Source organism: Monodon monoceros, unplaced genomic scaffold, assembly GCF_005190385.1.
Source record: "Monodon monoceros isolate NGI ecotype Baffin Bay Population unplaced genomic scaffold, NGI_Narwhal_1 Super_Scaffold_21, whole genome shotgun sequence".
NCBI lineage: Eukaryota > Metazoa > Chordata > Mammalia > Artiodactyla > Monodontidae > Monodon > Monodon monoceros.
The window spans coordinates 137775380-137800226 of record NW_021703778.1 but is presented as its reverse complement, the minus strand read 5'-3'; the positions used below and the strand labels follow the sequence as shown (position 1 = coordinate 137800226).

The 24847-nt window shown below is 50.8% G+C and overlaps 1 protein-coding gene across 3 annotated transcripts in view; it reads left to right on the top strand.

Moving 5' to 3' along the window:
• The window catches only part of SPTB (spectrin beta, erythrocytic), a 123441-nt gene that overhangs the window by 67400 nt on the left and 31194 nt on the right, over positions 1-24847 (top strand). For all 3 annotated transcript variants that reach the window (XM_029238212.1, XM_029238210.1, XM_029238211.1), the window contains 14 exons: positions 6085-6236; positions 7495-7668; positions 8658-8749; positions 9148-9228; positions 9526-9641; positions 10014-10126; positions 10951-11138; positions 12932-13049; positions 14141-14299; positions 15224-15526; positions 16471-16621; positions 17232-18099; positions 19160-19297; positions 23927-24683. In XM_029238212.1, coding sequence (XP_029094045.1) covers positions 6085-6236; positions 7495-7668; positions 8658-8749; positions 9148-9228; positions 9526-9641; positions 10014-10126; positions 10951-11138; positions 12932-13049; positions 14141-14299; positions 15224-15526; positions 16471-16621; positions 17232-18099; positions 19160-19297; positions 23927-24683 — 3410 coding nt within the window. The remainder of the gene's footprint in view (positions 1-6084; positions 6237-7494; positions 7669-8657; positions 8750-9147; positions 9229-9525; positions 9642-10013; positions 10127-10950; positions 11139-12931; positions 13050-14140; positions 14300-15223; positions 15527-16470; positions 16622-17231; positions 18100-19159; positions 19298-23926; positions 24684-24847) is intronic.

Below are 24847 nucleotides of genomic sequence, written 5' to 3'. Positions count from 1 at the left end.
ATTGGTGGACATTTAGGCTGTTTCCAATCTCCTGCTATTTCCAAAAATGCAATGAATAAACTCGTATGTAGATCATTTTGTAAATGTATGTCTATCTGAAGGATAAATTCCTAGAAGTGGAATTACTGGGTCCAAAAGTACGTATAGTTGTAATTCTGATCCGTCTTGCCAAATTGCCTTTTATACCCTCTCCAGCAACGTGTGAATGTTTTTTCCCCTGCATCCTTGCCAATGTGGTATTTTATCACACTTTTGGATCTTTGTGCATCTGATAAGTGAAACATAGCGTCTTGATGTACTTTCATTTCACTTTTGGACCTTTAGTATCAAAATTTTAAAACATGCAAGAAAGTAGAGAAAAAGTACAAAGAATCATCACCTTGATTTAACTGTTAATATTTGGCCATATTTGCTTGTCCATTTTGGGGTAGAGGTATTTTTAAAGTAAATTGAAGATTTATCATGACGTTTTACTAGAATACTTAATTTATCAAAATACTTTAGTATGAATATCTGAATAACAAGAGCATTTCCCACCTAGCTATAATTCTGTTATTACACCTAATATAATTAAGAATTCCATAATATAATTTAATACCCACTTAATATTCAAATTTTCCCAGTTGTCTCAAAGATGTCTTTTATGATTAGTTTGTTCAAACTAATTAAGGACTGTATATTAAGTTTGTGTGTATGTGTATACTTGTAATTTGTACTTCTATTATAAATAGCTTGGACAACTTTTTATACATTTAAGAGACTTTTATAATTTTTTTCTATTAACTCTTTGTTCACATTCTTAGTCCATTTTGCTATTGGATTATTGGTCTTTTCCTCATTAATCTGTACATGTTCTTTATATACTATTTAAGTTAGCCCTTTGTGATATGAGTTACAGATAATTTTCCTTGCTTATTTGACTTTGCTTATGGTATTTTACCTCACACAGAACTTTTTTTGATGCAGTTGAACTTTGAATCTTTTATTTTATTTTATGGCTTTTGGATTTTGTTTCAGAGTTAGAAGGCCTTTCTCTACACTAACATTATAGAAAACATTCTATCATGATTGATTTTGGTATTTTTATGGTTTTATTTTTTACATTTCTATTTTTGACCACAGTGAAATTTATCCTGGAGTGTGAGATATGAATTTAACTTAATTTTTCCTGGATGGTCATCTAGTTTTGTCAACACCCTGTACCCAATAATCCATCTTTCCCCTTCATATTTGACATGCCACCTTTATCAGATATTAAATGCCTATATATACTTGGGACTATTTCTCTTCCATTGATGTGTCTATATATTCATATGCTAGTACCACACAGTTTCATCATTATAACTTTTTACTATACTTTAATATTTGTTAGAAAAAACACCTGGGAACGTGGGTTACCCTTTATTACTCTTCTTTTCTGAAACTTTCCTAGCTATTTTATTTTATTTATTTAATAAATTTACTTATTTTATTTATTTTTGGCTGTGTTGGGTCTTCGTTGCTGTGCACAGGCTTTCTCTAGTTGCAGCGAGTGGGGGCTACTCTTTGTTGTAGTGTGCGGGCTTTTCATTGCAGTGGCTTCTCTTGTTGTGGAGCATGGGCTCTAGGTGCGCAGGCTTCAGTAGTTGCAGCACGCAGGCTCAGTAGTTGCGGCGCACGGGCTTTGTTGCTCTGTGGCATGTGGGATCTTCTCAGACCAGGGCTCGAACCCATATCCCCTGCATTGGCAGGCAGATTCTCAACCACTGTGCCAGCAGGGAAGCCTGTTTTTGTTTATTTTTATAATAAGTTTTCTAATCATTTGTCTAGTTTCCCCCCAAATTTAAATTATATAATATAAATATTTTAAAAATAATATTAAATATATAACTTTAGGGTAAATTGACATCTTTATGATATTGAGTTTTCCTATTCAAGAATTGAGTGTGAGTTTTCCAATTGTTCAAATCTTTGGTGCGCCTTGGGAGACTTTATAGATTTATATGGATTTTACACAATTGTTTTAAAATTTTAGCTGAAATGTTTTGTCTTTTTATTATCATTGGGGGTTTTCCAAATTCCTATTTCAGGAAAGGATCCTGCCACCCCTTTAGTGTCTCCTTTTACCTCTAGGATTAAATCTAAACTTCTTAGCTTTTCCTTCAAGGCTTTCCACGTCCGATATAAAAGCTATTTTCCACATGTTTTCTTCTTACCTGTAGCTAGTCAACAACCCCTGAACAAGCTCCATCCTTTTATGCATTCCATCTTGTGGCTCCTCTCCTTCCCCTTCTGCCTGTGCAAAGTGGTTTTCTTCACAAGCCCCACCTTGAGTTTCCCAATTGGAAATGACCTCTCTCGTCTTTCGCCCCTGACCATTTATTGTATGTGCCATTTATCTGGTAACTAATCCAATATTACCTTGCGACAGCTTCTGTATTATTAAATGAACTGCTCTTTATCCCTTGTGTGGTTGCAAAACTATTTGTGGGTCTGTGTCTCGTTTCCTCAACTAGATTGTGAGGCCCTTGGGGAGAGTGAGCCTGCCTCGTGCTCCCTGCAGCATCTGGGCCCTATAGGCAGTAACGATAGTAGCAGCAATGATAACAGTGATAGTTAATGTTTACCTCAAGCTTTCTTTCTGTGTGCTGGCTACTGTTTTAAGCACTTTCCATGTATGAACTCATTAGTGGGTAAACACTTGAGTTTTGCTGGGTTTATCTGACCTTAAATTAAACCTTTGAAGGGGGGACATAAAAGAAAGGGCACTTGGTCACAATATCCAGACAGTGACTCTAGCTAGCTGGTCAGAGAGGAAGGGGAGTTTTGTAGGGAAGAAGGAGGCTGACCACAGCCTAGGAAGGAAAGGGGAGAGGAACAGGCAGCAATGGAGAGGCCCTGAGCTTGATGGTTGCAGAGATGTGAGTATTTTCTGAGGTTCTGGTAGCTTTGATTCAGGCCGTGCTGGTGGACTTGCCCTCTTCCCCTTCACTGGCAGGGTTAGGGCTCTGGAAATAAGGCCTGGCCCATGGCAGGGCCTTGCTGAGGCCTCTTTTCCACGGCAGTTCCCTGCAGGATGGCCCAGGTCTCCTGGGGACAGCAGGCCCAATGCTCAGCTGCCTCCGCGGCCTGTCCACACACTCCGGGCCTCCCACCTCTCCTGCACTCAGAAGGCTCCACTGAGTGCCTGCTGGGAGTGGATGCACTGAGCGAGCCGATGCAGAGCAGCCAGGGCTATGAGCTGATGGAAATTAATCCCCACCCCTGGGCCTTCCTCTCCTTATGACCATCACGAGCCTCGCAGAATCTTTCCCCTGTCTCAACACTGCAGACTGTTTTACGGTACTGGGGTTCCTGGGCAGTTGCACCCCAGCCTTCAAGTAAAATGCAGCCAGGAGGTCTCCTACCTGAGCTCTAAACCTGCAGCTCCAGCATTTTGGGGCCCAGGGAGCATTATTTGTGTGTTGAGAACTGGAGAGATCTAAGGGTGATTTACATCTGCACCGATGTGTGTGCCAGCCCAGCAGCCTAGAATTAAATTCCACAGCCCAGCTCTTCCTTACACTTTGCTGAGCAAGTCTCAGCACCCACATAATGAACTCTTTAGATTCTTAAAGACAAGAAAAGGAGATGGGAAGAAAGGACTTTGACTTTTTGAGACACTTACCTCTAAAGGGGCAACAAATTTCAGCCCCTTAGACAAAGCTCCACCACCGGTTGGAAGGGTTAGCCTCTTACAGCACAGATCCGGTCTCTAGGGAGAGCATCGTGGGACTGAGGCTGGCTCTGTTGAATCTAAACATGCTCCAGCATAAATGCAATTGCTTTCCGTCCAATATATCATCAGAACTTTAGTTACATTTTGCTGAAGCAGTCCTTGAAATCAGGGAAGTGGTCCAACAGAGTAAGGGGGCTTTTCCCCCTGAAACATTGCCCAGAGGCCCAGAACAAACAAGTGGCATTTTAATTTTATATTTATTACAGATTTGTATAGTCACTAGTAGTATTTTTGCTCTTCTTGGAAGTCTTATTTAGATGGCTTCCATAGAATTCTTTACATGTGACTCCAGCACTCATCATATTTATAACGGAGTTTGCGTCAAGGATGGGGGCGCCTTCCTGTCCTTGGCTGCCTCCCCCTCCACCCAGAGCCTGGCACCTAACAGCTGTACAGTGAACAATTGCTGAATGAATGAATAAGCGAATAAAGGGTCTGAGTTCCTAACACCAAAATAGCCATGAAGTAGGAAGGAATTTGATGCTGTGAGCCTCAGAAACTGCCAGGCTTATACCCTCGAGGCCATGCTGGCTGGGCTCCTCTTTTTGTCGTTATTAAGTCAGACATTTAATAATTTAAGAAGCCAACCCTTCCACAGTTTGGGCTCAGCTGAGCAGACGTTTAGCCTGTTCCCACGGCACCTACAGTTTCCCCTGGCTGGACAGCTCGGAGTCTGCCCTGGCTGTGACCAACCTGAACACACTCTCCCCAGGGACCCTCCATGCCCCCCCCCCAGGGACCAGGCCCATGACCACATGGCCTGGTCATCTCCTGCCTAGAATCCTCCGCAAGAGTGCCCAGAAGCAGGTTGCCACAGACTGTTCACTAAAGCAAACTTCTCTTCCTGTTTCTATCTTTTCTGCCCCTCTTCTCTCTCTCTTTCACCCTGTCCCCATTCTTTCTGCTATCCCAGCCTCTGTCCTCTCTCCAGCATCTTGATCAAGCTTCCCAGCCCTAACCATATAGGTACCAGCATTTATTTTACAGTACCCTGTATATATTTTAACAGAGGTGTTAAAAGGTAGCCCAGGCCTTCCCTGGTGGCGCAGTGGTTGAGAGTCCACCTGCCGATGCAGGGGACACGGGTTCGTGCCCCGGTCCGGGAAGATCCCACATGCTGCGGAGCGGCTGGGCCCGTGAGCCATGGCCGCTGAGCCTGCGCATCCGGAGCCTGTGCTCCACAACGGGAGAGGCCACAGCAGTGAGAGGCCCGCGTACCACACACACACACACACACACACACACTCACTCTCTCTCACACACACACACGCACACGCACACGCACACACACACACACAAAAGGTAGCCCACCTGAACTGGTACAGCCTGGGCTGGAAGCTTGGTTTGGGCTGAGGCTGATTTAGGCTGGGGGTGGCATGTCAGCTTCCCGGGTCTGAAGATGGAAAATCCTGCCTGCCACTCTGCGGGAGAGAAGGAGAGCTTAGTGCCATGCACAGCCCCCAGCCCAAGCCCCCACTACCCTTCACCGTACATGGATCACACATTCCACATGATCTCACTGTTTCCATGCGCATCTCTCTCCTCCACCTGCCAGCAGCTCCTTGAGGGCAGGCAGTTTGTTCTTTTATGTATCAGCAGGCCTGGCGTAGGAGCTGAATAAACCTCCGCATGGTAAGCTACAGTGCAGCTCTGGAGACCTACTGTGTGCCAGACTCCAGGCCTTGGGGATTTAGAAGTGAACAAGACAGACAGATTTTGCTGGGCTCAAGGAGCCTGCAGTCTTGCAGGAAAGACAGACTTTCAACTAATCTGAATATGAGGAGAGAGAAATGAGAAATGCAGATGCAGGGGTCGGGGCACACAAGGAGAGACAGAACCTAGGCGAGAGGTCACAAAAGCTTCCCGGAGAAGCACTGTTTCCACTGACTCCTAAAGGATGACTAGGAGTTAGGTGAATGGGGTGAGGGGTGGAGGGTCCGAGAGAGAGCATTCTAGGCAGAGGGAATATTTGTTGGATGGGTGGGCGGGTGAACCTGGCATTGAATTCTGAGCTCGCTGGCCCAGTGGTCCAGAGCATTCAGATGCGCACAGGGAAGCAGGTGACTGGATTAGGGGTGTCTTGATACTGTGGTGGTGGAAGTTACCTCTTCATTGCCCCAGTCATGGCACGTAGACCTGTGAAGCCAAAAGGCTACGCTCTGGTCAGAAATGCTCCTCAGAAGGGGGTGGAATAGATACATCGACTTCCTCTGCCAGGGATGGGGCAACTCTGGTGTTAAGGTGAAAAACCCTTCAGCCCCATGTCACATTGCAAATGGACCCTGCCAACCTCAGGCACCTCACCCAAGGCTCTTCTCCCCACCCAGATGAGCGGGAAGTCGTTCAGAAGAAAACCTTCACAAAATGGGTGAACTCGCACCTGGCGCGTGTGTCCTGCCGCATCACTGACCTCTACAAGGACCTGCGGGATGGGAGGATGCTCATCAGGCTGTTGGAAGTGCTCTCTGGAGAGATGCTGGTAAAGCCCCTTTCCCCAGGCCCTGTGGCTGGTGCTCTGTCCCCTCTTCAGGACAGACATGGTCTGGGGGCCTCTCCAGTTCTCATGGCCTTCCAAGGTTTCTCCCTGTTCTTTTGGGAGGTTTCAGTACTAATGATGTGAGGTGTCCGTGTGGCTGACTGGGTTCTCTGAACGTGTTCATCTAAATATGTCCCAGCATAAATGCCTGGCTTTCCATCTAATATATCATCAAAACTTTTGTTAATTTTGCTGAAGCATTTCGGAATTTCTTGCCTCCTTCTGGCCACTCCCACCCCTTCATGCTCCTCCCAGAAGCCATGCAGAGGTCTTGACTGTCTCCTCCTGGCATCTGGTTATCTGTGACTGGCCTGCAGTGGGCCCACCCTCAGCCTCCTTGCGCAGGCTAAGACATATCCCATTACCCAGCTGGAAAAATTTGCCTCCTTCTTGGAACGAGGAGGCAAGTGTGAAAGATATTTTCCTGTGTATCCATCACTCTAACAAATGGAAATTTATCACAGGCCCTCTTAGTTATAACCCACTCGGTGGTAACGTTGCCCCTGCAGGAGACCCAGATCAAGGCTCATGTTTTGCTCAGTTACTTCCATTATGACCTTGGGCCTATGAGGCAGGACCTTCTTTGCCTCATTTCCCCCATGTGTAAACCGACACCTGTACCTGATGTAGTAGCCTAAGACCTCAGGGTTTGAATGAAAGGTACCACATTCCTCAGTTGCCTTTTCAACTCCAGGCTGAAGTTGAAGAATGCCTCTTACCCCACTAGAGAGAGTTACCACTAAGAAACCTTCTCATCAATGGTGGTCCCCTTGAGCTTTGGCTGAGGCCATTTGGGGGTGGGGAGGGAGGAGGTTGGATGGCAGAATGGACCCATTATCAGTCACCACACTAAAAGCCACTCTTATCACCAATCAGCAGTAAACAGTTCCTAGAACTGTGCCTAGCACATAGTAAGTGCTCAACGAACTACCTGTTGTGTTACTATATTTGAATGCCACTTATCACCCACTCAGAAGCCTTTGTTTAGACCCAGGAACAGTACTGATGCAGCCCACTTGCAGAGCTCTGGGTGCTCAAGAGAGGGAGCCTCTGAACTTTGCCAAAAGGATGGGGTTGAAAAGTGTCAAGGAGTGAGCATGGGAGTTGGAGTTTGGCATGGAGGGTGGATGCTGATGACCGGAGTTGGTCCAGGCGTGACCGTGAGGTTCTTCCATGCCCACGGGGCAATGCTGTCCCTCAGCCAAAGCCCACGAAGGGGAAGATGCGCATCCACTGCCTGGAGAATGTGGACAAGGCCCTGCAGTTCCTGAAGGAGCAGCGTGTGCACCTGGAGAACATGGGCTCCCACGACATCGTGGACGGCAACCACCGCCTGGTCCTGGGCCTCATCTGGACCATCATCCTCCGCTTCCAGGTGGGTTCCCGGGGGGCAGAGGGGGTGGAGGGAGCTTCCCTGGGCCAGACTGGGTTTGGGAATCTTATAAAATGGTGAATAAGTGCAAGTGTTTGCACGTTCTGGGAGGCTAGAAGCCCGTCCTGTGGGACAATGCTTGTAGGAAGGAGAAACCATCCTGTGCATCACCAAGTTGCTGAAGCTCAGGACGAGCTGTTCAGTCAATAGCGTAGTCTTTTGAGAGAGAGGATAGAAATTAGTAGCTGGGCTGAGATCTGGCTTGGAAGACCTACTTTCATCCCCTTCCCCCGACATGTGTCACTTTTTGGTTTTTAAATAGTTTGATTCAGAAATTGCAAGAGTGTAGAAGATCTGCTTTTCTGTTTTTCACTCAGAAGCTTTTCTCTTCCCACCCTGAAATTCAAGGTTGCTTATTTGTAAGGAATTTAGAAAGCATGAGGGGAGGAAAGCAGAGCCTTCCACCTGCTGGTCTGGGGACAGAAAGAACCTAGTTGGAGGAGGGAAGGGCAGGGAGAAGGAAGATAACACACAACTCCCGGCCTGAAGATCTCACCCAAGTGGTCTTGGGTGTCCAATCTCACTCTCTGAGGGTGTGTACGATGAAACGGTATTAACAGCAGTATTGGGGAGGATGAAAAGGCAAGAGGAGCTGCTATCATCAAAATACAGTACCTTCCAACGTTCATGCCGTTCCATGGCCCAGGTGGCATCGTACCTCCTGAGGAGGAATGAGGGCATCCTGCTGTTTATTCTTGGCCTCCCCTTAGAGTTTCAAGTTGGAGCGGTCTCCTCTGACGTGGAGAAGCTGACCAAGGCAGGGAAACAGGCCTCCAGGACCCGGGGCCTCAGGCTGCAGGGCAGCTGCAGGGCTGGTGACCGGATGGACGGCTACAGAGGAAGAAGGACGGAGGAGGCCTTCCAGGGAGAGCAGGGAGACTCTGGGCCAGATGCAAATCTAAGTCTTCCCTCTCTTGTTCCTGTGCCCACAGATTCAGGACATCGTTGTCCAAACTCAGGAAGGTCGTGAGACACGCTCAGCCAAGGACGCATTGCTGTTATGGTGTCAGATGAAGACGGCAGGGTATGCCCTGGGGACCAGCCACTACCACGTTCCTCACCACCCCCTGTGCCTCCCAAGCATTGCCGTCCCCAAGGGATATAGACGCCATCACCCAGAACTACATCCATTTGGGCATAGTTGATGCACAGTCTAACCGGACCTGATTCTTAGAGGCCCGGAATACAGGATTCTATCCCCAAATTGCCTGGGTCAGACCATGGGGTCTGTTGGGGGCGAGAGTCTCTTGGGCCCACCTGATGAGGGAGCCTCTTTGTGTGACTTAACGGCTGCCCTCTTGTTGAAGGGGCTCAAGAAGGGTCCGGTCCACTCCTCTCCTGAGGTGTTGGCCCTGGGTTCACACACTTGTAGGGACCCCAGAAGAATCTGTTTCTTAGCTCTTGATCTTTTCTTGGATGCAGCTACCCCCATGTCAATGTCACCAACTTCACCTCCAGCTGGAAGGATGGCCTAGCCTTTAACGCCCTGATCCACAAGCACCGGTAAGAGGGGGAGCGGAGCAGGAACCCCTGTGGGAGCCAGGGAGCCCTGGGGGGATTGGGACACCTTGCACTTAACATGTAGGCGTCACAGGAATGGTACAGCCGTGATGCCTTCTCCTCTCACCCTCGGCATCCTGCCTCCCTTAAATCCCCCTTCCTCACACAGCTCCCTCCTCTGTTCCACCTCCTCCTCTCACTTCTCCTGCTCAGCCACCTGCCTGCATCTGCCCAGGGGCTTTGCCCTTTTGGTGGGGATGCCATGCCCCCTGCCCTCTAACAGTCTGGCTTCGTCCCCAGGCCCGACCTGATTGACTTTGATAAGCTGAAGGACTCCAACGCCCGGCACAACCTGGAGCACGCGTTCGACGTGGCTGAGCGACAGCTGGGCATCATCCCGCTCCTCGACCCTGAAGGTGAGCCAGCGCCCACGAGACCGTCAGGGCGCCTGGAGGAGTGTGGGCCGTGCTGGGAGAGCCGTGGGCATGGTGGCCGGGCCAGGGCTCCACTCCGGCCTGCTCTTCAGACCCAAGCTGGTTCCTGACACCTTCCCTGCCTGATTGGGGGCCCACTGTAGTCTTTCCATCCTTTTCCCCTCTTTCATTCTTTGTGGTCCTAATATGGATTTCATCCTCTCACTAAAATCACAGGCGATTCCTCTTCCACTCTTGCCTGTCACTTGGTGCCTATAGTTGAACTTCGTGCTGGAGACACAGGGAGATGAACCCACTGAGCTTGACATTTCCAACTTCCAATTGGTCCTGAGAGCCCACCCTTTCCCCTTGCAGATGTCTTCACAGAAAACCCTGACGAGAAATCCATCATCACCTACGTGGTGGCGTTTTACCACTACTTCTCCAAGATGAAGGTGCTGGCAGTGGAGGGCAAGCGCGTTGGCAAGGTACTGAGCTGCTGTGTAACCAGAGTGTCACCATTTCCTCACTTGCCACGCACAGGTCTTGACTGAGATGCTCCCTTTCTACCCTAAGAGCTTTGTGTCTGGACCCCAGCTGTGGGAGAGGGTGCAGATCACCCCCCACCAACTTCCTCTGAAGCTAAACATTGCCAGGTTAATGGCTCCCAAGCTGAATTCCAACACAGGTTGATGGTCTGTCCCAAACAAGGTCATAGCCCGTAGCTCTGAGCCGACCTTCCACCTGCAGACCCATGTCTTGTGAGCATTCCCACAGGAACAAAACAGGCTCTTTACTTGTTAGTTTATTGTGATTTCATGCCTCTTAGGCTCCGCAGCCTACTGTACAGGGGAGCCACCCCACTGTCCGGACCCTCGTGCCGGAGTCCTTTCCCCGGCTGGGTCTTTTGCCCGTCCAGGGCAGGGACCATTTCTCATTCATCTTCGTGCACTGGTGTTTAGCAAAGACAATGCCAGGCAGCCTTCGATCCCTAGTACCCACTCTTAAATAAACAGGACCTTGGTCTCTCTGGCGGCTGGATTGGAAAGCACAGACAGCTTTCCAGTCTTTTACAGGGTTGGGGAGGGGGGAGCTGCTCCCGTTCCGAGCACAGCCAGGTCCCTCCTGACATTGCCGGCGCACTTCCAGTCCGGCCCCCTGCTCAGTGGTGGTCTTGGGCTCAGGGAACAAACCCAACGTAAACGCTCCAGGGCTCGCAAGGAGGAGGACCACCTCGATTGTGGTCCCGGTCGGCATCCTCACTGGCGTCCTCGCCCTTCTGACAAGGATGAGTCACAAGGTGATTCCTCAGGTAATTGACCACGCCATTGAGACCGAGAAGATGATTGAAAAGTACAGCGGGCTGGCCTCAGACCTGCTCACCTGGATCGAGCAGACCATCACTGTCCTGAACAGCCGCAAGTTCGCCAACTCCCTGACCGGTGTCCAGCAGCAGCTGCAGGCCTTCAGTACCTACCGCACCGTGGAGAAGCCGCCCAAGTAAGGACCTGGGCACTCGGGAGGGTGGGCGTCACGGCCGAGAAACCACCTCCAGAAGGTTGGAGGGCCTGGAGAAGGAATCCGGGAGGCGGCTCCTGGAGGTTAGAGAGCTGTCCATCTGTCACCTACTTCATCCCGTTTTGTCTCCCTGCTCCCAAGCCGTCGGCCTACAGGCAGTGGGCATTGAGTAACCCCTGACTCATAGCCAAAGAAATACTTTCCCAGATCCCTGAAGGGGAGCAGCAGTGAAATCTCAGACTTCAGGGTATCTTTAAAGAATGTGCTGGAAAGTTCCTCTCTCTTCTGTGCACTGAGCTGCGGGTTTGTTCTTTGGTAATGACCTCTGCATCCACAACCCCAGAGCTCTCCACGTGAGGCCTTGTTGATCATCAAGCACATCCTTCTTTCTCTCCCATCTGTCACTGCTCATCCATTAGCAGAGCACTCAGTCTGCCTCTCGGGACCTCTGCTTCACTCCAGCGTGTGCAGGACCTACGTGCACCTATACACATGCAAACACAACTGTGCACACGCGTGCATGCGCACGCCCGCACAGACACGGGGCAGTCCAGCTCGCCCGCCCTTAGCTTGGCCAGCTCCCCAGAAACAGATTTCTAGCTCATCGGTGGTACCCTCTGCCTCGTTCCTCCCCCGCTCATTCATTCATGACTGGCACGCAGGGAAAGGCGAGACACGGAGTCTAGGATGTACTATAAACAAGTATCTGATTTCTGGCCTGACACTAACCCACTTTTAAAGTCCTAAATCCAATACAGATAACATGCCCCGTGAGTCTACCAGGCACTGCACACAGGGGTAGCATCTCCTGGCTGCGTAGACAGTGCTCAAGGCCACAGCCCTCCTGCAGGGCCTGTGAGCAGGCAGATGAATTAGGCTGGCCTCAGGGTGGGGACCTTGCTTACCAGCTGATCTTTGACTACTGCGTGATGGAGGTAGAAGTCAGTAAATACTTGGCTACGGGCAGAAATGGGAAAGTACCCAGTTACCTGGAGCTTGGACCCTGGGTTCCAGAAATCCATCCTGCTGCGGGTTCTCATCTCCTACACCTAACGTCCTCCCGGAGGCTAGCCTTTCCTCCCCTCTCAGAAGCATCTGGGCTTTTGCATTGTTGTCAGGAGAGCTGACTTATTAGTACTCAGGTGAAAGTTGCTCTCGGTGCGATATGTTCTTACGTGGATAATGCTGCCTCCACGTAAGAACATACATGGTTTTATTGACTCACTCAGCAAAAAACTGAGTAAAGAGCTAGTCAAAAGCCTTCAACTGTTTGCAGAACAGGGAAGAGTTTCTTTGTATGGATTAGTAAAACTTGATACCTATAGGAATTACCAGAGCAGTCCAGTTAGCCATTCCTCCGTGGAAGCAAATGACAGGCAGATGCTACAGTAGTTGTTTTCTCTGGTTTATGTTGCAAAGACTCAACGCCTATTAGATCTCAGCTGGCGAGTATGATAGATTGATAGATCTTTTAACAGGTAAGTAAACCTATGTAGATCCTCTTTACTTTTTTAAGAGAAATGTGTTTTGCTATCCAAGCTCCAAGATGCCAGGGTTCCATGTTCTCTTAAAAAAGAACAACTGGCTGGGACTCCCCTGGTGGTCCAGTGGTTAAGACGCCACGCTTCCAATGCAGAGGACGCGGGTTTGATCCTTGGTTGGGGAACTAAGATACCACATGCCTCATGGCTGACCAGAAAATTAGAAAAAAAAAAAAAAAAAAACTGGCTGTGGGAATCTCGACACTCATCTCCCTACCTCTTTTTTCTTGACAGGTTTCAGGAGAAGGGGAATCTAGAAGTCCTACTTTTTACCATCCAGTCACGGATGAGAGCCAACAATCAGAAAGTGTACACGCCCCATGATGGGAAACTCGTGTCCGACATCAACCGGGTACAGCAACGTTTTCCATTTCACGTTGCCAGTGTGTTGATTGAGTTCCTGATAAGGGCACAGGGAATGGTCCCTGGACAGGGTTAAACCAAGCCACTTTCTGTGGTGTTAGTAATGACACACCTGGCTATTGAGGGTGCTATCTGAGCTTAGCCCTGAGAGGTCAGACTCCACCCACCAAGCATCCATTCAGCCCCCTGTTCAGGGGTGGAGGGAGGGGCAAGATAGGTGAAGGGGAGGTACTAGGTATAAAATAAATAAGATACAAGGATTTAATGCACAGCACAGGGAATATAGCCCATATTTTATAACAACTTTATATGGAGTATAATCTATAAAAATATTGAATCACTGTTATACACCTGAAACTAATACAATTTTGTAGGTCAACTATACTTCAATGTAAAAAATTAAAAAAGAAAAAGAGGCAGTAGCTGCACATTTCCAGCTCAAAGCTGCCGTAAGAATGGGGATGCAGCAGGTTTGCCAGTGGGTTGAGTGAGCTCCTCATAAGGGCACATGTAATGGTCCCAGGACAGGGTTAAGCCAAGCCACTTCCTGTGGTGTTATTAACGACACACCTGGCTGTTGAGGGTGCTAAGTGTAGCCCTGAGAGGTCAGACTCTACCCACTGTCCACTGGTTCAGCCCCCTGTTCATATGCCCAGAGTCCATTTTTCAGAGCCAGTTTTATAGCCTATTCTCTATAGAACCTTGAGGTTTTTTGGAGAATATTGACTACTTTTAACAGAAGGGAAATGCCTTATGACATTTCGGAGGTTTGGAGGCCTACCACCACCTGGAAGTTCCAGTGGAATGGAGGTAGCCATTTAGCCAATAGGAATTTACTGAGCACCCACAGAGGCAAATAACACTGTACTAAACCAAGAGTCTGAGGCACATTTAGGAGAAGAGGGAACTGGGCGGTCATGACCAGTGCCCTCTGAATCTTTCATCTGCCCAGACAGGAAAGCCGAAAGGCTGTCACTGAGCTTTTATCTAGGCTCTGCCTAGATTCCTAAAATCGCTCAGTGTTGGGTGAAAGAGTCGGGACCCCCAAATCCCAAGAGCTCTCCTCTGCCCCTCGTGCAGGCCTGGGAAAGCCTGGAGGAAGCTGAGTACCGGCGGGAGCTGGCGCTGAGGGAGGAGCTCATCCGGCAGGAGAAGCTAGAGCAGTTGGCCCGGCGCTTTGACCGAAAGGCTGCCATGAGAGAGACGTGGCTCAATGAAAACCAGCGGCTTGTGGCCCAGGTAAAGGGGGCCGCACTTGGGGTTGCAGGAGAGGGGGAGCTTTCCAGAGCCCCCAGTAGACAGCAGGGCTGGAGCCCACGCTGGTCGCTCAGTGGCAGCAGCAGGATAAGCCTCTCCACAGGTCTTGCAGCCCTGCTCCCTGTGACTGGGCGGATCAAGATTCACATCTGAAAAGGAACTCTCCCAGATTGACAAAGCCTCATTTTTAGGAAAGAGCCACACAGTCCAAAAATGGCCCCAAAAGTTGTCTCACGTGAGCCAGTGGCGTCACCTAGAGCCAGAGTTCAGGCTGACATTTCAGTGGTCCTCCGGGGATGTGATGAAAGCAGTGCACCTCGTATGTGTCAGACATGCCCCTTGGACTCTGGCCTCTGGGGCTGTGTCACATTTCACTAGCTGAAAATTGACCCCAGGACTGATTCTCCATGAGAGCATCTGTTCCTTCCCACTTGGAGCTTGGAATCAAATTTCCCCTTTTATCCAGAAAGGGGAAAGCAAGCATTCTGAGAGAATTGGAGAGTGTGCATGTACCCCAGATAGCGTGGGGGTAAACCATCTGTGTACAGCTGCATGGATTCCTAGTGAGAAGCCCCTTCCTGCCCAGAATCCGGCAGGTCCGCACAAGGCTGGGTGGTGAGTGCCAGCAGGTGGTGAAAGAGCTCTGTTAGTAATATTCACCCAGTGTTACCCACAAGGATGGCACAGTGAGTAAAATCACAAGCTTCTTGTAAAGGTTCTTGTGAGGCATTTAGTCTTTGGAACTTGGCTCTGATAAGATAGGCTGAAAAAGATGGCAGAAGTAACTCGTTGGGAAAGGGCTTTCCCGTCCAGCAGTTGTTCCGGAGGGACCCGCTGTTTCTCTGCGTTTGGGGACCAGCCAGGGGGAGCCTGATTGAGCTGCCTGTTTTCTTCCCTGGGGGACAGGATAATTTCGGGTACGACCTGGCAGCTGTGGAGGCCGCCAAGAAGAAGCATGAGGCCATTGAGACGGACACAGCTGCCTACGAGGAGCGGGTGAGGGCCCTGGAGGACCTGGCCCAGGAGCTGGAGCGGGAGAATTACCACGACCAGAAGCGCATCACGGCCCGCAAGGACAACGTCCTGCGCCTGTGGAACTACCTGCAGGAGCTGCTGCAGTCCCGGCGCCAGAGGCTTGAGAAGACGCTGGCCCTGCAGAAGCTCTTCCAGGACATGCTGCACAGCATCGACTGGATGGACGAGATCAAGGTGGGCTCAGGCACCCCCATCCCCCGCCCCCGTGTCCGCCTGGGGCTTCAGCACCCGCCCTGCAATGGGAGTGTGCTTCCATAGGCACCTCCCAGCCCCACCTCCCTGAGTCAGAGTGCAGAATCCGAGGCAGCAGAGCACCGGGCTGCATCCGCCTCTCAACGGCTTAGCTCACACTGCTCCAGCCCAGATCTTCTGTATTCCCCGTGATCAAGAAATCTGGGGTTCATGGTAGCGCAGGTGCCAACCTGCAGGGCCTAGAAGACACAGACATCCATCAGGAGCCTGGAGAATCAGGCTCTGGGTAATCACGATTTGACTCTGGTGGGAACCCAGACCTCCCGGCACAGAGCCACCAAGAAGCCTGTCTCCTCTCCCTCTACCGCAGTGGCTCTCAACTGAGGAGGCACATCAGACTGACCACGCAGCTTTCTAAAAATACACATGCCCAGGCCCCAAGTAAGGGACACACATAGGAGATTGAGTGTAGGGCTTGAGCTCCTGAAAGGTGCTCCCTGAATGATTTTTTTTTTTTTTTTTTTTTTTTGCGGTACGCCTGCCTCTCATTGTTGTGGCCTCTCCCGTTGCGGAGCACAGGCTCCAGACACGCAGGCTCAGCGGCCATGGCTCACGGGACCAACCGCTCCGCGGCATGTGGGATCCTCCCGGACTGGGGCACAAAACCATGTCCCCTGCATCGGCAGGCGGACTCTCAACCACTGCGCCACCAGGGAAGCCCTCCCTGAATGATTTTAATGGGCACCCCCAGTGGGAACTCCTGCTCTGTAGCTTCTGTCCCGCTGAGCAGCAGCCGTTTTCCAGCTGCATCTGACTCATCCTGGCCCCAACACGCCACGTACGCTCCCTTCAGAGGGGTCTTCTCCTAGCGTGTGGGTTTCTTCACCTCTCCTCGCTCCCTCTACCTTATCTGTCCTCTTTGCCAGGCTCACCTCTTGTCTGCCGAGTTCGGGAAGCACTTGTTGGAGGTCGAGGACTTGCTCCAAAAACACAAGTTGATGGAGGCTGACATCGCCATCCAAGGGGACAAAGTGAAGGCGATCACCACAGCCACTCTTCAGTTCACTGAGGAGCCAGGTGAGGCCACAGGTGTTTTCCTGTTGAGGCCTCTGGCTCAGCACTCCAGCACCCCAGCTTGGATAAATCTAGTTGTACAATTCTGCCTCTTTCATCAACTAATGGTGCAAGAAAGAAGTTTGAGGGATAGCAAAATTCTTCAGAGGGCAAGCAACTGCTTTGCCCATCTATAATCAGAAGGATTTATAAGAACCAAGAAGGCATGCTCCGTCTTTCATTCTCTCTGCTAGTTCAAGTTATGGCAGAGACAATTTAGGTTTACAGCTTCTGGTCTCAGATAGGTGACCCCCGCTGCCTCTTTGAAGAATCATCTTGAAATTTGTGCCTGGTTCTTCTTAAAAATAATTTTACATTGTGCATTTCTAGTGAGAGTTGACCCAACTTTTAACCTCTCTTATTCCTTAATTTTTTGTGGGAATTCATTAAAAAGAACTAATTAAAAGCCTGCCCTCTAAGCAACTGGGAACTGGGACCCCCTGTGTCCAATCCCAAAGCCCCATTGAGATGGCAGGTTCTAGACGACATGGTCCTAGCCTGGCACCTGATCTGAAGGTTGCCCTTCAGATGAAGCCCTTACCCTTTTTGTCCTCCCTCCTCCCATTCCTCCCAGGGTACCAGCCTTGCGACCCCCAGGTCATCCAGGACCGTGTCAGCCACCTGGAGCAGTGCTTCGAGGAGCTGAGCAACACGGCAGCCGGACGCAAGGCCCAGCTGGAGCAGTCCAAGCGGCTCTGGAAGTTCTTCTGGGAGATGGATGAGACCGAGAGCTGGATCAAAGAGAAGGAGCAGATTTACTCCTCCCTGGACTATGGCAAGGACCTGACCAGTGTGCTCATCCTGCAGCGCAAGCACAAGGCCTTCGAGGACGAGCTGCGCGGGCTGGACGCCCACCTGGACCAGACCTTCCAGGAGGCTGAGGGCATGGTTGCACGTAAGGAGTTTGGGCACCCGCAGATCGAGGCCCAGATCAAGGAGGTGTCTGCCCAGTGGAACCAGCTGAAGGAGCTGGCTGCCTTCCGCAAGAAGAACCTCCAGGACGCTGAGAACTTCTTTCAGTTCCAGGGCGATGCGGACGATCTGAAGGCCTGGCTGCAAGATGCCCACCGGCTGCTCTCAGGAGATGTGGGGCAGGATGAAGGGGCCACACAGGCCCTGGGCAAGAAGCACAAGGACTTTCTGGAGGAGCTAGAGGAGAACCGCGTGGTGATGGAGCATCTGGAAAAGCAGGCCAAGGGGTTCCCCCAAGAGTTTCGGGATTCCCCAGATGTGACCAACCGGCTGCAAGCCCTCCGGGATCTCTACCTGCAGGTGGTGGCCCAAGCGGACATGCGTCGGCAGAGGCTGCAGGATGCCCTGGACCTGTACACGGTGTTTGGGGAGACGGATGCCTGTGAACTGTGGATGGGCGAGAAGGGGAAGTGGCTGGCCCAGATGGACATCCCAGACACGCTGGAGGACCTGGAGGTCGTGCAGCACAGGTCAGGGCCGGCCCTTCCCTCTCGCCTCCCCCTACGCGGTCTGTGCTCCTAGTGCTGGAACAGCCTCCAGATCCACAAGGGTCTCTGAGAGGCCATAGGATGCCCTTGATCACAGAGGCCAGGCACTGAGAGTCACGAGTTCTAATCTGGCTCTGTGGCGCTTGGTACTTCACCCCCTGGGACCTTCCTCAAAATAAGACAAAGGGGCTCTTTCTGGTCCAGGTGTTTGATGACTTTTCAGCTACAGCAGCCTTTGTTCAAATGAATGGTAGATGGAACCCCTGACATATAACACAGTGGAAAGTGGAGTGGTTGTGGTGAAGAGGGCGCGAGAGGCTGGATCCCACAAGCTCTAGCTTTCTTTGGCAGTCCCTAAACCACAGAACCCCGAGGGGCCACAGAGACCAGTTTGTAAATCACCAGTCTGCAAGGCCACTCTCATTTCCATTATTCCGATTCCATCAGCACTCTGGCATGCGAGGGCGTGCCCCCAGTCTGTGCGGCATCCCATCATCCTGAGTACAGAATCCAAGGAGTTGAGGAAAAGAAGTCACTCCTCAATCATGCCAAGGTGGTCCCACGCTGATGCTGGAGGGACCTGGGCTCTTATCTCAGAAGAGTCAGCTTTCATAACCACACGGTGCCCCTCCCCTCAGCAGCTCTGCCTTCTCCTACCAGGGATGGAGCACCTGGCTGGGGAGGTATCCTTCAGGTCCAGGTGTCAAGGCGGTGGAATTAGGGTCCATGAGCAGCAGCTGGGGCAGTGGAGGCATGGCAGGTAGTCTCTGTGGCGATTAACACCTCCTACACCTCATTTTCCCATAAACCTCTCTGTTTAGCCAATTGTCTTATAAGTAACCAGTTTTCTCCCAGCCTGACCCAGGAAATGCTAAACCATGAAACTGGACCCATGAACCAGAAAATAGGGTGTGTCAGCACACCTTTCTCCCCTCTTACCTGGTCAATGTATTTAGGAGGTGGAAGGAGAAAGCAAGGGCTACACGTTCTGGAGACGGGCCACTGCTGCCTTACCAATCCTCATTTTCTCTGTCCACATCAGGTTTGATATACTGGACCAGGAGATGAAGACTTTGATGGCTCAGATTGATGGCGTGAACCTTGCTGCCAACAGCCTGTTAGAGAGTAGCCACCCACGCAGTGGGGAAGTGAAGAAGTGCCAGGACCACCTGAATACCAGGTGGGGTGTGGGTAGGGCTTGGGGCTAAGGGCTTCTTTTCCCGACACCTGACAGAGCCTTGGGGGTGTGGCCCAGTAGTCAGGATGCCTGCTATGCACTGCCAGGTTTGTACCCTCAGAGCTCTTGCCTCACTCAGCCAGAGTCTCCTTCTGACACTGGAGCTTTAGCAGTAAGGAGGAGAGACCTGTGTGGTGACCAGCCCAGGGAGGGAGAGAGACCTGTTCACAGAGCTGCGAATGCTGTGCCTGGGGCGGACATGTGCTGAGTGATGGAGTGAATGTCCTGAGTGCATCCATAGTTAGAATCAGGCCATGTGGTACTCATGTCGCATTTCCCTGGACGTTCTTAGGCAGGGAAGATTGCTTTCTGAGAGCTCTTAAGTACTGTCCATTAAAAAAAGCTCCTGCTGGCACCAAAATGTAGCATTGGTAATGAGACTGGCTTGAATGAAGAGGAGAATTAGCAGCAAGCCTTGAGCACGCTTCATGGCCAGAACAAAAAACAGGCCCTAAGGAGCCTTTGGAGAGGGGCTGCTTTCAGTACAGGGTGCAATTTCCACGAGTTCCTTGAGGACCTCTGAGGACAGAGCATGCGCCTGTGTCCTGTTTGTTACCCTGGGTCCTACACGCACAATGGGACGTGTTCGCCATCTCCCCACTACCCCGATCCCTCTCCCCACACTTGTGCCTGAGCCCTGCTCTGCCCGAGGCAACCTGGGAGGTGGGGTTAGGGAAGACTCAGCTGTAAAGAAAAGGAGCAGCACAGTTGGGGCTTAAGAGGAGGCAAGGGGTGACTTTGGAGCCACTATTATCTGAGCATCCAAAGAAAGGGACTGTAGTTCAGGAGGGTCCTCAGTAATCTGAGGTTTCTGCAGAGGAGGAGCATGCCTCCTTGTTCTTCTTTTAGGTTTGGAGGTAACGGGATGCATGTGCACGGCACACAGAAGGAGCTTGTCAGCTAGTACATCTGCTGCTTTGATGAGTTATGGTCAGAGAATGATCTTACAGACCTCTAAGCCATACACCATCCTAAGTGTAATACACCAAGATACTTATCCTCAGGTGAGAGAGAACCTGAGGTGTGAAAAGGTAAAATGGTTTTCCATGACATCTGAGTGTTGAAAGGTACCTGAGCCATGTACCCCAGACAGCCTGCATCCTGCACAAACATTCCAAGCATAGGGAGCTCGCCCCGTCCCCGTGTAGCACACCCCATTTGGGAGCAGCTCCTTTTGGGTAGAGAGTTTGATCTCATCACGAGTGGAAATCTGCCTCCTTGAAAATCGGGCTCTGCCCGTTAGAGATAACGGAACTTACCCTGATTCTTCTTCCACATGATAGCTCTTCAGGTTTTTTTGGGTGTGTGTGGTACGCGCGCCTCTCACTGTTGTGGCCTCTCCCGTTGCGGAGCACGGGCTCCAGACGCGCAGGCTCAGCGGCCATGGCTCACGGGCCCAGCCGCTCCGCGGCATGTGGGATCTTCCCGGACCGGGGCACGAACCCGTGTCCCCTGCATCGGCAGGCAGACTCTCAACCACTGTGCCACCAGGGAAGCCCTCTTCAAGTACTTTTAGAGACAGTTGTCATTCTTCACCCCATCCACCGTCCTGCCTCCAAGTCGCTGCTGTTCTCTCTACAGAGTGCATCCTCCTCCAACTACGTAGTCTAAATCATGCTTGTTTTTAGGCCAGTCCAGGTTCCTCTCCTTCCCAGTTTCCAGGATGAAAAAGTATCTTTCCCTCCCTCGACTGGCTTAAAGCCTCACGTTCTACCTTGTATTATAATTTTGTCCTGAAGAATTTTCTACTAGACTGTAAGCGAATGAAGAGCAGTATCTTTATATATTATCCACAGTGCTCTGAGCACCAAGCATTTTGCTGTCTGAGGTTCCCTCTGTTCAGAATATTCTTTTCCCCAGTATCCACTTGCCTTAGTCCCTCGCTCAGATCTCAGCTCACGTGTCACCTTCTTGGAGCAGCCCTCACTGTCCACGCCATTCCACGCCTCCATCCCATCCAGCTCCTCTACCTCGATCCTGTTATCTTGCTTTCGTTTTTTCCATTGTACTTGTCACCACCTGATGGATTAAACACTTATTTGTCTCTGCCCACTCGAATGAGAGCACTTTGCTTTGTTCGTTGCTACATGCCCAGAGCCTTGAACGGGGCCTGACACAAGGCACTTGGTAGTTGTGTGATGTAACACAGTGAATGAGTGACCGGGGACAAAACTGAAATCTCTTCTGTCAGGCTCGGCACATATGAGTCATTCAAACACTTACTGAATGTGTGATTACCTCCCACCACATTCTAGTTGACCAACATTTTCTTAACAATCTTGGGCCCAGGACCAAACCTGGACTCCTGACATGGTCTGGCCAGTGCTGCCTAGAGCAGTTCTATCAACTGCCTCCCTTTTGGAGATGGTGCAGTGGAGGGGAAGGTGGGTTTAGGAGGTAGACTAGACCCAAACCTCACCCTGTCCCCTGTGTGGGCTCTGCCTGGTGGCTGCAGTGAGGCCACACCAGGAAAAGTCTGGAAAATCGCCACGGAGCCACTTGCCCAGGGGCACCGCCAGACCCTCTCCTGTGGCTTCTGGACGGAGCCGGGAGATCTCACAGCCCTGGAGTGCCTCGCTATCCTTTCACAGTGGTTTCAGACCACCTTGGAGGAAATCTTCTGCTCCTTTCCCTTGAGGTCCAGCCTCAGCAGCATCCGTGCACCAGGCACAGAACTACCCAGAGTTGAGGGACTTCACGTCTGGACTCTCCCTCCTCTCTTTCCTGGAATTCCCAATCCTTCCTCTGGGCTCTTTTTGCGCTCTCTCTCTCTCTCTCTCTCTCTCTCTCTCTCTCTCTCTCTCTCTCGGAATTCCCAATCCTTCCCGGCCCATCTCCCACCTCTGTTTGCAGGCCTGTCTTCCACCCCCAGACTAGCGGCCACGGTCACCCTGGGAACGCCCACAGTGTGCTCTGCCCAGCCCATCTGCCTCCTGCCTCCACCTCCATCCCCCGGTGCTGGGACCGCAAAAATGAGCGAGCTACTTGGGGCCCCATCCTTAAATAGATCACTCCCGTGGAGGCACTGGAGGTTTGCCCATTGAAATACAGCTCAGATGACCACCATGAGATTGCTATTATCCCTCCTCACAGCTCCCTTAGTCCTCTCTGCCTGGTACGCGCTATGTACGTAGTATTTTATACTATCGTTTTTTGGTGAGTTTGTCTTAATTTCTCTCTAACCCATACACTCCGTGGAGCAAAGTCTAGCTATGACTGTATCCTCCCAAAGTCTAACATAATGCTTATACATTGTGGATATTCAAGAGAGTTAGGCTCAATTAGCGAATGTGTGTTCAGCATACTATCGTGTGCATCTAGATTACGGTGATGCAGGATGAGTAAACCTGGGTCCACGGGAGGTGTCCCTGGTGGTCTGGGCCCAGGCTAGTGGGCAGCTCTTTAGGAGAAGCTTACTGTGGGCTGCAGACCAACCCCAGGACATCTGCCCAACATCTGCACCCTCCCCAGTTTCATTCCAGACTGCACATTGAAGGCTAAGATGATGTTTTAATTATAATCCCAGCTTCTCCTTCCCCCTTCCTCTTCCTTTTCCTTCTCTTCACCAGGACTCTTTTGTTTTAGAACCATGGTGGCTTTTCTTAGGCCCTGGGCACTTGGAACTTGGTCTTAGGCATCTGTGTGTTTCCTCTGGGGAAGCTGGGACCCTGTGTCCTAAAGCATTCTTGAGGTTGATAATGGGAGGTTTCTAATTATTTTCATAACAGGTGTACCTCGGAGATATCGTGGGTTCAGTTGCAGATCACCCCAATAAAGCAAATATCAAAATAAAGAGCGTCACACAAATGTGGGGGGTTTCCCAGTGCATATAAACGTTGTTTACAGTATACTGTAGTCTGTTAAGTGTGCAAAAGCATCATGCCTAGAAAAACAACGTACATACCTTAATTTAAAATACTTTATCACTAAAAAAATGCTAATCATAGGAGCTTTCAAGGAGTCATAATCTTTTTGCAATAGTAACATCAAAGATCACTGCCCACAAGTCACCATACAAATATAATAATGCAAAAGTTTGATATTGCAATAACTACCAAAAAGTAGTACAGAGACATGAAGTGAGCAAATGTTGTCGGAAAAATGCCAGGGATGGATTTTTCAGCAGAGGGTCACCACAGACCTTCAATTTGTAAAAAACAAAAACAAAAAAACCCTGTAATATCTGTGAAGCACAGTAAAGCGGAGCACGATAAAACAAGGTATGCTTGTATTTTTCAAACTCTGGGGAAACTGTACGTTTGCCTGAAATTCAACTACATATAGAGCTTACATACAGAGCATCGTGTTCCTTTACTGATGGTTGGAATAACATCACAGCTCACCTCCTGCTGATGGAAAGCTCTGATTGGCAGTTATGTTGTCTTGAGTAAAATTGGATAAACATATTTTACTCATGACAGTTTGTTGGATAGATGACTTGTTTCAGCGTGCAAGGCCTATCAGGAGAGACTCTGGAAGGGAAATCTGGTGTCCCTTCTAAATGTGGAAGGGACACCCTGTGGGAAGCGTTAAGGAAGACGGTGTCTCTGTGTCCCCCGTCTCCCTCGGCAGGTGGCAGGAATTCCAGACCATGGTGTTGGAACGGCGGGAGGCTGTGGACTCAGCCCTCCGGGTGCACAGCTACTGTGTGGATTGCGAGGAGACCAGCAAGTGGGTGATGGACAAGACAAAGGTGGTGGAGTCTACAAAGGACCTGGGCCGGGACCTGACAGGCGTCATCGCCATCCAGCGCAAGTTGTCGGGGCTGGAGCGTGACGTGGCCGCCATCCATGCCCGCGTGGGTGCCCTGCGGCAGGAGTCACAGCAGCTGATGGAGTCACACCCTGAGCTGAAGAAGGACATTGGCCAGCGGCAGGCGTATGTGGAGGAGCTGTGGCAGGCCCTGCAGCAGGCCCTGAAGAGCCAGGAGGCCTCGCTGGGGGAAGCCAGCCAGCTGCAGGCCTTCCTGCAGGACCTGGATGCCTTCCAGGCCTGGCTGTCCACGGCCCAGAAGGACGTGGCCTCCAAGGACATGCCTGAGTCCCTCCCAGAGGCCGAGCAGCTCCTGCAGCAGCATGCGGCCATCAAGGACGACATTGACAGGCACCAGAATAGCTACCAGCAGGTCAAGGCATCCGGAGAGAAGGTGATCCATGACCAGACGGACCCGGAGTACCTGCTCCTGGGCCAGCGGCTGGATGGCCTGGATAAGGGCTGGGATGCCCTGCACCGGATGTGGGAGAGCCGCAGCCATGCCCTCACCCAGTGCCTCGGCTTCCAGGAGTTCCAGAAGGATGCCAAGCAGGCTGAAGCCATCCTCAGCAACCAGGTAGGGCGAGGCATTCAGGGCCAGGGGCCAGGGGGCATCTCTCAGGGCAATAGGGAATTTATGTCGTAAGTCTGCAGCAGGACTCAGGGACCAAATTATGCTTTTCTTGGACTCTCTCTAGCCACTAGTTCGGAGGACAGTCCTCTTCGTTCCTTATCATGTGC